This window comes from Wasmannia auropunctata, unplaced genomic scaffold, assembly GCF_000956235.1.
Source record: "Wasmannia auropunctata unplaced genomic scaffold, wasmannia.A_1.0 LD336042.1, whole genome shotgun sequence".
Taxonomy (NCBI): Eukaryota; Metazoa; Arthropoda; class Insecta; order Hymenoptera; family Formicidae; genus Wasmannia; species Wasmannia auropunctata.
This window is the reverse complement of record NW_012026848.1, coordinates 135,683-148,082: the sequence shown is the minus strand read 5'-3', so window position 1 is coordinate 148,082 and position 12,400 is coordinate 135,683. Positions and strand designations below refer to the sequence as shown.

At 35.1% G+C, this 12,400-nt stretch overlaps 1 protein-coding gene across 1 annotated transcript in view; it reads left to right on the top strand.

Annotated features, from left to right (window-relative positions):
- The window catches only part of LOC105451861, a 294,443-nt gene that overhangs the window by 222,947 nt on the left and 59,096 nt on the right, over positions 1–12,400 (top strand). Inside the window, exons 4-5 of the mRNA XM_011692558.1 lie at positions 1,570–1,713; positions 9,942–10,828. Coding sequence (XP_011690860.1) covers positions 1,629–1,713; positions 9,942–10,828 — 972 coding nt within the window. The 5' untranslated portion in view covers positions 1,570–1,628. The remainder of the gene's footprint in view (positions 1–1,569; positions 1,714–9,941; positions 10,829–12,400) is intronic.

Below are 12,400 nucleotides of genomic sequence, written 5' to 3'. Positions count from 1 at the left end.
CAAAAATAAAAAAGTTATTTGGGGTGGGACATTAAAATGAGATACTCTGTATAATTATTTATAATTATTATTCAATTGTTTATATAATTTTATATATACCTACATATACATATACAAATCTTCTTTATTTTCCAATGTAATACTTTTTAAATTAAATTATTTTGCACTTGTTTTGTTTCTTAATCTTTTTTCTTAGTTAATACGAACATCCCAGTGCCATTCGACGTTTTTATCTTTTGATCGATCACGCATAAAGTATAAAGACGTATATTGATGGTTGTAGCTACTTCAAAAACTTCATTTATTCGTCAACGTCTGAAAGACGAACAAATCGTGTTTGTTAGAGATGACGGATGCAAATTAGGGAACATAGTTGAGGTCGAGGATAATATTTCTAGGGAAGCGAGCTTAATCACGGGTAGCTCTTTAATAATTACCTTACCCGCGTAAACGAGATATACGTTGCACAGAGCGGTCGATATTCTTGCACAATTTAATATTTAGTTTTTTCTTCTGTTTATTAACAACACAATCTGATTTTTACAAAAATTGATTTTATGTATGAAAACTTTAAAAAATTTTGGGAAAAATTTAAACAGACAAACTTTGCGATCTTGATTATTAATAATTATTTGTAAAATAATTAGAAACAATCTCTTTATACTTAAATTATTTTTTACATGTAATTTTTATAATTATGATTATTATATTTAATAATTATATAAATAATTAAAAAATAAGTGGAGAAAACTCTTTTCTTTCGCTTAATTTAAAGCAGATTTAAAGCTAATATATCTATTAATTTAATTTTAATTAATTATACGTTTTAATTTTATATACTTATGTAAAAAATAATATATTTCTAATAATTTGCATTGCGTATTATATGAAAGCAATGCATTATTTTTTTACATTTTCCCGTTTCCTTTATTCCATAAATAGAAATAGAAAAAGACATAATATTACAACAATATAATGATATGGAAGTTCATTTATGTTACAGTACCCATTACAATCGACGATTAAAACTTGAGCAGTAACGCAGTAAAAGTTACGATACCTACTTTTCCGCATTTTTAATAGCGCCTAGTTAGAAATTCGATCTTACGACGAACTTTAATTCTACCACCGCGCACCGTAAAACAAATTACGTGTTCTTTAGTGATTTCGGTAACTCATCGAGTCGATCTTGCAACGATAATTTTGCGCAAAAAAAATAAATTATTATATCATGCTGAAGTTAATCGAAAACTGTTTCTAGCGAGATAATACAATTTTAAAGACCCTATTCTGAGGAAATGGTTTTCTCTGAGAAAGAAAACGCAAACACATATGGAAATATATTAAGAATATATTTATATTTCACAAATGTTCTTGAATATTTCGCTTCCATTTCTCATTTCTTCAGAATTAGGAAAAAGTATACTTTCTTGCAATCACGTTATAGAAGATTATATTAAAAATACATCTTTTAACCTTACATTCTTTTCTTATCATCTAATTTTGAAATCTTAATTTTTTAATTTAACGATTCTTATTATTAATATAGCGATTCTATTTCTTGCCTAGAAGGAAGATGAACGAGATGGAGCAGATTCCTGAGGGTTGAGATCACGTGGATCCTCGAGATGACCGGTTGGAGAATGCAGCCGACCGCCTCGGTGCTCGGCGTCATCGCCATTGTCTCCGTCATGATTACTGTCACAGCATCAGGTAAGCGATTCAATGTGCAGATTTTGCTCAACGTTTTTAATTTTAACGCAGATTTACAAGATATCTATTAAAATTTAGATAATTTTATTAATACAATATAATAAAAATATCAACTTAATTTATTCTTTTGAATACTTTTATATAATTATTTTGATATTTATAATGATTTCGTCCATTATTATTGAAAAAAATATAAATGAAAATTAATCATAAACCAAATAGGTTTACCAATTTATATGCAATTAAGCACAAATACGAAGGTTCAATTAATTTTTTATTAAATTATAAATTATAAATTAAATTATAAAATGTATCTTTAAATATTGCATAAAAATTGACTTATGTATTAACAGAATGATGGAATTTTCTAAAAGATTTATGTATATATACAAAGTTTTTAAAAAGACAATAATTGGAAGAACTTCAGTATCTATGCTGACGATGCCAAAGTTACGGATATTTTCTGTATCATATCTCAAAGTCGAAGTCGATTTTCGCGCTATAAATTCAAGCTACTCGCTCTCTGTTCGCGATAAATTTATGGTACACTTTTTCGGTTGAATACTCTCGCGATGTTAAATTATTGCAAGCAAACGAACGACTTGTTTGTCTCAGTTTATCGGGATGCGAGGATTTTTAATTAACCTGAATGTCTCTAACTGCGTCGTAAGCGTCGAGTCGTAACAACGGAAAAACGGCCGTGCCCGGCGGGATAAAGAGGGCGAAACTCTTTTGTAGCTACCGAGCCAGTTGTTCTATACAGTCTTTATACGAAGATAACCCCACCGGAATTTACTTTCTTGCGCTTCCTAGCAATCACCATTTGGTAAGCGAATGCCCTTTCACGCAGTTCCGCGCACCCTACGAAACCTAAAAGTACCGGATAACGAGATTGCGCTTAATGTTGAAAAACTTTTCATAGATAAAGACATTGTTGTTTTCATGAATCATAATAATTCTAATTTTAAGCGACACGGTTTGTCCGTAAAAGAAACAAAGAGACATAAACATTAGTCGGTTTGAGATAATAATATTTTAATAAAAAATGTTTGTCAAGAAAGTAAATAAATGATTGAAATGAATTTTTTTCTATAATCGAATAAAAAAAAAGTTTTATATTTTATTAAAATGGATTTACAATATTAGAATGTCAACATTAACATAATTTTATATGTAAATATGTTATATCAGGAAATTATGTGATCAGTATTTAGAGTTTAGACCAAACAGAATTATTGTATAATATGAATATAATATACATAATTGATATAAATTATATATACATGTAACAATTATAATAAAGAAGAAGTAAATATATATAATTATAACAATGTAACAAGTACATAACGTTTGAAACTACACAACGTGTAAATGACGTTAGAAACAAAGAGTAACAAGGAAATAATTAATATATCTATTCCAATTATACGAGTAATATATATGTTGGATTTTAGATTATTAGAGACATAAATATTAACAAACAAACGGGCAAATGAGAGTCAAACGAATTAATGGGGCGCAAATTATCTCTTTAAGTAGCAAAATAAATTCTGTAAAAGGACGTGTCACGCCTGTCTTAATTTCGTTCGAGATTTTAATATGTGTCTTGAACTTACCGCAAAGACTTGTAAAATACAATGAAATGGAACATGAATCATTGTTATCGCCGATATGAAGAAATTATTTATAACGTTGAAAAACTCAAGTTATAATTAAAAATGAAATAAGACGTACTTAAGTTTCTATATCATTCGTATATGTATAACGACGTTCTCACTTCAAACTCTCAACATGAAATGAGTAATATGATCAGTTTCACATTACGTGTGATATTAAATAAATGAGGCATTGAGTTTATTAACAATCTGTTTAGTACCGATAAATAGGAATAATGTAACGCTTTTTTTTGACGGACTGCTGCATGAAGTATATCAATCATTTGAGAAGACACTGATGATGACTCGAAGAGGAGTCGTAACGTATTTCTGGAAATTTTGTATTCTGAATTTGTATGTAGATCTCATTATTAAAGAGATAATTTGCGCCCCATTAACTGCGCTTGACTCTCATTTGCCCGTTTGTTTGTTAATATTTGAATTTCGAGAGTTCTTTTACATTTTATTTTTAGAGATATAAGCCTAAAATTTATACAAATAAAAATCTTAAAGAAAGAATTTTACTCGCTATTGTTTACATTAAAAATCAAAGAAATGTTGCAACAAGTCAAATGAGTTTCTTTTTTGCTGGAGAGAGAGAGAGAGAGAGAGAGAGAGTATTATCTCGTGCAAATAACTTTTTTTTTCAAATCGGGATTTCTGCTCTGTGTAGACTTTTAATTCAACCCTTCAAAGACCGACGTCCATCTGGGACTGCATTTGTCGCGCCCGCAGGAATAATCTGCGGAATTTCCTTCTTCGCACGTTTCGCGAATTTGTCTATCACACGTGACAAGCGTAAATCCTTGCTGACAAATTGCGGAGCGCGGAGATAGGTACGCCACGTTACTTCGGCACGTCCGCCCGATCGTATATAGGTGGGCTGAAAACGCGCTCGGCTCGAAGGTGGAAAACGGGAATTAGACGTGAAATTTGCAGACGCGGTGAATGAAAAATGATACGTTACTTATGCATCGGTTACACGGGGCCCGATCGAAGGCTATCAATCACAAGGAACAAACGCGAAGTGTATCTTCATTTTATGGTGCGGAGGGGTGAAGAAGGGGGGAGAGGGTGGGGGGAGCTGTATCGCGTGGGGCTAATCGCCGAAATTTCGCGCGAATCACTTGCACTCCCCGGAGCAATGGCGCTTTTAAGCCCCGGCCACCGGCGTATCGCACGGCGGCGATCAATCATTCGCACAATCGCCTGTATTCAGGGCGCGAGATTGAAGAAAAAGCTTTCCCCGGACGGATTGGTAACAAAACCCCGAGACGAGCGAGCGCCTTATCTGTTATCACAGAGCCGTGTTATTCGGAGCATGTTCGCACAGAGATCCGACTGCCAGGAATAATAATAATGTAATCCCGACAAAGCGAAGATTAATATGCCAATAGAACTTTGATAACACCATCGGAAATTAATCAAACGGAAACGGCATGCGCTCGAATCGCAACTTAAATTCAAACGTCGGTTTAGTTTCAAAAATATCTTCATTTAAGTGCAGCCCCTGATATGAAATATGAAGCAAATAAATGATGATAAAGTGAACTTTCTACAAGAAGGAATCGCTTCAGAAGATTTCTCGGATTCTCGCGGAAAAATCATTGTATACACATCCGCCGTTTTATAAATCGTTTTTCAAATATATATTTCCTTAAGAACACAGCTTGGGTGTGTGTGTGTGTGTGTGAGTTTATAAAAGCACGGAGTAAATAAATTGTGATATATCGATTCGTCTGCAGCGAGCAAAAATTGCACGGGGTGAGTCCGGCGATCTTCGAATTTTCCACTGAAATCTCTGTATACACGTCCGCCGTTTTATAAATCATTACGAACGTCGTCGGTGACCAAAATTACACGGCGTTGCTCGACACGATCGATCGATCACTCGCGACGCAAAGCGCGCGCTAAATTGCTTCCGAACGACGAACGAATGTCACGTTGTCGTTGCTGTTGCTGCTGCTGCTGCTGCTGCTGCTGCTGCTGCTGTTGCTGTTGCCATTACAGCCTGTGTGCTATCGGCGTGGCCGGCAATATCGATTCGCCTAAACAAGATCGCCGTCGCCAAATATCGCGGTGTATATCGGCTCGCTGACGTTTGCACATTTTCCGGACAATCGACGAGATCGGTGATTTCCAAAATTTTCACAGACCTGTATACAGTATTAGAGGTTATTAACGTGTCAGGGATAGTTAAGATTCTATAAAAAAAAAAGATAGTTACACACGAAGAGTACTTAAATTTTAGTTTACAGTTATAGAAAACTTTGGAATATAATTTACTGTAATTGAACATTTGTGACTCAATACTTCTTAAAATCACTTATCCATAGATTTTTTAACCAGTATAAAATTGTTTTTTTCTTACAAATATTAGTTTGTAACTGAAACATCATTAATTCTTCGCAAGTAAATATATTAAAAATGTGATTAACATTCTCCCATAAAAATTAAAAATGTTTACAAATTACTAACGTTGGATAATTTCACGGAAAGAACGATTTTGTTGAAAGATCTAAAAATTTTGCTAAAAACAGATCTGAAAATAATTTTTTGTTGAATCATCAAAATAATTTGTTGGAATGTTAAAACTGATAAGCATTGCTATAAAACGTTTTGATATTCCAGCAATCACTTTTATTTTCGCACAAAATTATTTTGATTCTTGAACAAAAATTATTTCCAGATCTGGATTCAGCAAAATTGTTCTTTCCGTGTTCGGAATGAATATCATTCTTTATAATATGAGCGCAGATCAAAACATTCGTATTTATAATATAAAGCCAGCAGCGAAAGAGACTTAATATGAGATAAAAGAAAGAGAGAAAGAGTACATGGTATTCTTTACAGTTCCTTCCTTCTGTGGTGATTTGGTGATCTTCAATTTTCCGCAAGAGCAGCGGAAGATGAAAGGGATAAAGCTGGACTGGTGTAGCGTCTTGTGACGAAGTAGAGAAAATTGAAGAACAAATGCCTGAGGAGCTATATAAAAGTCTGTAGCTGTTCTGTGTAATGCTAGAATGGAGGATAATGGAGGGGGATAGAGCGCTCTCTGATATAGAAGTCGCGGCAGATCGCAATCTTATAATCCTCGCATTCAGCACGGGCAAATATAGCAGCGAGCGAGGTGATCGCTCTATATATTCATAGCGACTGTTATCGTTGTGAGAGCAATATCCACTTGCGTAAATAGGATTGCGACGATTGTCAGACATTGCGCGACGCGCACGGGAACATCAACGAGTCTACGTTACGCTCGCGACGGCACAGTTTTATTGCGCAATAAACAACACTATAACGTGAAAGTTTTTACCCATTAAAACATTATCGCGAATAGATTTTCAGAAACTTCTATCGACTATTGATCCATGAATGAGACAGTACAGTCGTAATGTATTAATAAAAAGAAAGAATTACACGGAAAGAACAATTTTGCTAGATCTAGATCTGAAAATTTTTGTTTAATAATTAAAATAATTTTGTTGGAAAGTCACAATGATTGCCAGAATATCAAAACGTTTTATAGCAATGTTTATCAGTTTTAACGTTCCAACAAATTATTTTGGTAATTCAACAAAAAATTATTTTCAGATCTGTATTTAGCAAAATTTTTAGTAAAATTTACTTTCAACAAAATCGTTCTTTCCGTGTATAAAGACATTTTTCTTTTTTTACAAAAGTTATTTAGAAGAATTATATATGTTCTCATAATTAAGTACATATTCAAGTGTACAGGATGTCCCGAAATTCGTGAATTATAGCAAAAAAACTTTGAAAAATTAAGTAAAAAAAGTTATTTGTAAATTTTTATTTTAAGCAATAGCTTTCGACATACATATAAGAGTTTAAATTAGATCAATTAAATATAGATATACACACGCAAAGTGAAAACTAACACTATCGACGCGTTACTCACAGACATGTGTCCATTTAACCGTAATTTATAATTGGCCAAATTTAAACTCTTAAATTATTAACTCTTAATATCTCAATAAAGCTACTGCTTAAAATAAACATTTACAAATAACTTTTTTACTTAATTTTTCAAAAACTTTCTTGCTATGATATTTTGATTCGCGAATTTCAGGACACCCTATAATATAATCGTTCGTTTGATTTAATTTGTTAAATTTAATATTTTTTTATAACTAAGTGTAGGTATACTTACTCTCTAAAACTCGAAGAGCGAAAAATGAGCTGAAACGGCCCAAATACAAGTGCAACATGAGATGAAATAGTACTCTATAATTGGTGTGGAAATCGCTCCATTTGAGTAAAAGTGCACTCTTTTCGGATGCGGAGATTTTCAGGAGTAAATTGTGTTACACTATATTTTTGAGTAGGAAATTTCACTTTGGTAGAATCAGTTTATCAGTCTTTTTATGAGTGTCCACATTCACTCAAATTAAAATGACAATCGCAATCATTCTAATATATAATGAAATACATCTATTAGTGGCGAAATCATTTTATGAGATTTAAAGAGTAGGGAAGACCGGGGCCGGTTGATACATTTTTTCACATGTAACATATAAATGAAATAAATGTCGCAAAGATATTCTTAATAGCCACATGCTTCAACAACATAGAAATTATTTTTATAATTTAATAATATAATTAATTTTTAAAGTATCTCTTTCAAAAGAAGAGCTAGTGAGCCTCTTTTAATACTTTATTAATTTTTAATTATATGAGCGAGTTTGATATACTTATTAATTATAATTAATTTTGTTGTATTAATGGAAAATGTAAAGTGATGCAACTTGTAACAACCGGCCCTATGTGCGGGGTCAATTGTTACAATTATTGGAATCAGTCGTTACACATCCAGATTTCAAAATATAACGCACTTAATTGAAGGAAATAAAAAAAAATTGTGCATAGCATAACTTTATTTATAATTTTTAAATAAAATATACACATTAATGATATAAACATAAATGTTTATCAGTCTTTCTCTTACAAAAATTACAATGGAAAAAAATATAAATACAAGATTGCACTAAGAAATCTAACATTATTTTTAATTTATTTCGATTGAAAACAAAAACACTATAACAACATACGCCGTTACAATCAGTCCCGACTTACCATAATTACACATTTTAATTGTTGCTTAAGCAAAAAATATATTTTAAGACGTTAATATAACTGTAAGTTATTACTTATAAAGTAAAGATTCTAAAAAAAAAAGTTAGAACTATAATATAATAAGCAGATTTATAAATATAACATTTAATATATCACTGATTTATTTTACTTTGGCTATCAAAAACTAAAATTACTTTTTATTTCTCAAAAAAATGCTATTCAATTCAAAATATCTTATTGCAGCATGACTGCAATGTTTTTGCGGAAATGCTATATTTTTTATATAATATTACCGTTTGTCATTTTGCAGCAATTTTGAATGTACCAACGTGCCTCATGTATCAGCTCCGGTCTCCTCTATACATATGTAATTCCTGCAAATTTTACCGATGCTGACGCGAAGTTTTTGATTTACAATAAATCGTTAAAAAATATAGTTGAAACTATATGGATAGACTTTCTGTTGCAACTACTCCATAAAAAAAAAAGCCATTCACTTTTGTCAACCGTAGAACAGATTTTTAATCGTATAAAAAGAAATTTCTCTCAATGCTGGAGTAAATTTCGTTGGATGACAGAAAGCGCGCACCGAGTGAAGTTTTTCAAAAGAGTTGTTTATCATGAGTTTTCTCATGGACTTCGATTGCGATCGAAGTCACGAGGAGAAACGAAACCTTATACCGGAAACTTTGCTAGCGCTTTCGCAAATAAAAGCACGATCGCGATACGCACGGTCGCGAAATGAAATTCCTGCGGAAGTAAACCCGCGGCACTTTTGTTTCGGGGAAAATACGTGCCGCTGTGCCGCGCACAAAGGAATTACACACTGTTATTATCACGTGGCTCTCGTCGCGCGGAATATTTCCAAGTGAACAGGATGTCGCGCGCAGATTTTCAGTTTTTGCTTCTACGTTCGGTAGTTGACGAAACGACATTTTCGAATTGCGAATATTGTGTCTGAATTATATAATCTCACTAAGTTCTTGTTGCTATAGAAGTTGTAAAAAGTGTCGCTAAATTGTGTACTTTTTCGTTAGTGAAATATGGATAATTAATTGAGCGAGGTATCGTCGATTTTAGCAATATTACTCCCGAGTTTGCAACTACGTTACTCTCGTCAAGAAAACGACTCGAATGTATAATACAGTCTCAACTTTATAACATTTTAAAATCTCTTGATTGTCCATTTATTGACTGTCCTTCGGGAGCCTTTTGAACGTCCCATAAAACTTCTGGCGGCCGCACTTCTTACGTCCGCATTTAAATCCTCACCCGACCGGGAGATCATCCTATCCCCGTTCCAAGTCATAAATCTCGGCGCAACGAACGCTCCGCCTCGTCGGCATGTCGATTCACCCTCGACACGACCGACGAATCTGTGTTCACCCCTTACATCGCCCGCCCACCATCCGCGTTCCATACATCCGTTCCGACTTAACTCACTTATCGTTAACACGGCTGTTTGCTTTCTTCCCGCAGAAGCGGAGAACGGCGCCATCGAGCGTGGCATTAATCATCTCGACGAGGAAGATCAGCGCGTCGACGAGAGAATCGCGAAGAATCGCACTGTCGAAAGCGCTGGCTGGTCTCGCGGCAACGACAGCACAACAGCCCTCGAGGAAGTCATTTCCGCTTTCACGGTTGAGTACCCGGCCTCAACCTCGACAAAGGATTCGCCCTCGCTCGTTACCGCGGTGGATCCGCGCTTCGAGAACGCGTCGAAGAAATACGCGGACGATCAGATGATATTCGCCTCGAAGAGAATCGAGGAACAGGCGGAAGAGGCTCTGGCGAAGAAGCCGGAGGACCACGAGGACGTACGAGGGACGAACGAGTCCGCGATAGAAAAGTCGAAGGACGACTGGCCGACGGTGGTATCGGTGGAGAAGGAGGAAGATGTTACGGAAGCGAGATACGGCGAGCGGAGAAACGTGCAAGATATCAGGGCAATCTCGTTCCAAGTGCCGCCGCCGCCAGATGAGAAGGAGGAGGACTATCAGGACAGCCGACAGCAGGGCAAGACCGGCGTCGGTCACACGGACGAGACGAGGAAGCTCGTCGAGACCAGGAAAAATCAGTCCAGATCGGCGAATAACTTGCTGCTGCCCGGCAAGTCGACGAAGGCCTTCTACGAGATTAAACCGTCGATCAGGACCTTCGAAACGCAACGCGGGCGTGATCATCAGTTCCAGATAACCACTCACAGGACGTTGCTGGGCAAGAAGTTCGTCTTGCCCAGCGTCGATAGCGCTTTCGGAAAATTCGGTCCATATTTCGAGGACGGCGACCGGGAGATAAACGTTACCGCGAGAATCGGCAGTACTGTTTTGTTGGACTGCAAAATCGGCATGCTAGGCGATAAAGAGGTGAGTTGCTTTAGCTATCGTTAATCCTTTCTTTTAATAGTTACGAGAGAAATGTCAGATAACGAACGAAATGATTGAATTTTTGTTATAACTTTATAATTGACAACTTGTCATATAGAGACGGGCGAATTATAATGAGGGGAAAAATTTATTTGTCGAGTCAGATAATTTCATTTTATCGATGACAGTCTGTCGTGCCATAATCGTGCTGGAACGTTATGTAGTCGGAGAAATGAAAGCTGAATGAAAACGCTTCTCGTTGTTAATGTGTATTGACGTTGTATTATATTTTCTTAATTTTTCTAACCTGTGTTCAAGAGATTAGAAAAAGTTCCAATTTGAAAAGTTAAAATTAGTAATAAGTTAATAGATATTTAATTAATTAAAATCTTATATAGCAATTTTATAAATTACATTTACATACTTTCTTAATTTATTATAATTACTTTTTCTCTCGTAAATGATTTGAAATAATTCCATCTTCTATTAAGGAAGATCTGGAAGATAGGTTTTTATTTTAATTTTATTTTTGTTTTTTTTTATTTTGAATTTTTGAAATCAAGACCGTCGAGAACAATTACATATTTTTTCGTTCTCTTTTCTTCCTTCCTCTTCACCCTATGAAAAAACTTCAAACAATATGTAAGATAAATATAAAATTAATAATATAAGATAAATCAATAAAAAAGACATTTATACGCAATCGACCAATACCAATAAGAAAAATTTAACAAATGTGTAATGTGTTACTGTAATGTTACTGTAATGTGCAATTAATTATTATAGGGCTCTTTTTTAATCTTTAAACTGCAGGCTCCAGTAATATGTATTGTCTCTCCTCCTATCTCGTTAGGCTTAGGTTTGAAATTATATATAATCACATGTATGAATCTTTTTGAGCCCTTTTGATTCTAAAATTGTTCATGATGATACAATTTACAATACATTTCTTTTATCTTGTTAAATTTAAGAAAATAATTAAAGTCTAGAAGATCAAGGCAAAGGAAAAGGATTGAGAGATTGCGCGAATTTCGTTAGTCTAATCAGGAAGACTACGCATTTTTCTCCGTCGAATAATGCGAATCGGGGGGAAAGCGCAACGATCGAGAAGGTGAGGCAAGCTAGCGAGAAAGATGCGGCGCGTCGAGTAAGCGAAAGCGCAGATTATAATTGCAAACATCGTTTGTTAGTGTCTGCTGCGTGTACGCTCTCGTCTGTCTTGTCGTTGCAAAAGTTTTCGCATTTCAATCAGTGCCGCCTCTCTCTCTCTCGGCACCCTCCCGGTCCCTTTCTCCCGTGATTTCTATGTCCATTTGCTCCTCGTCGCGCTTGGGCGGCTTGAAGTTCCGAGACACGGGTGCGCTTGGGATTCCCGTGGGATTCATATTCCACGGAATACGTAATGCGAAACCGATTGCGGTGGGACGGCAGTGCCAAGGAAACGAAAACGAGTGTCCCCGATTCGAGGCGTGCATGCGTGTCGCGTGAATGTGATGTCGCCTAACTTCTATAGGTAAGGGAAGGGGGTGGGGCAAATAGTGACGGATTTTTTCCTCTCGGAAGAGCACACGT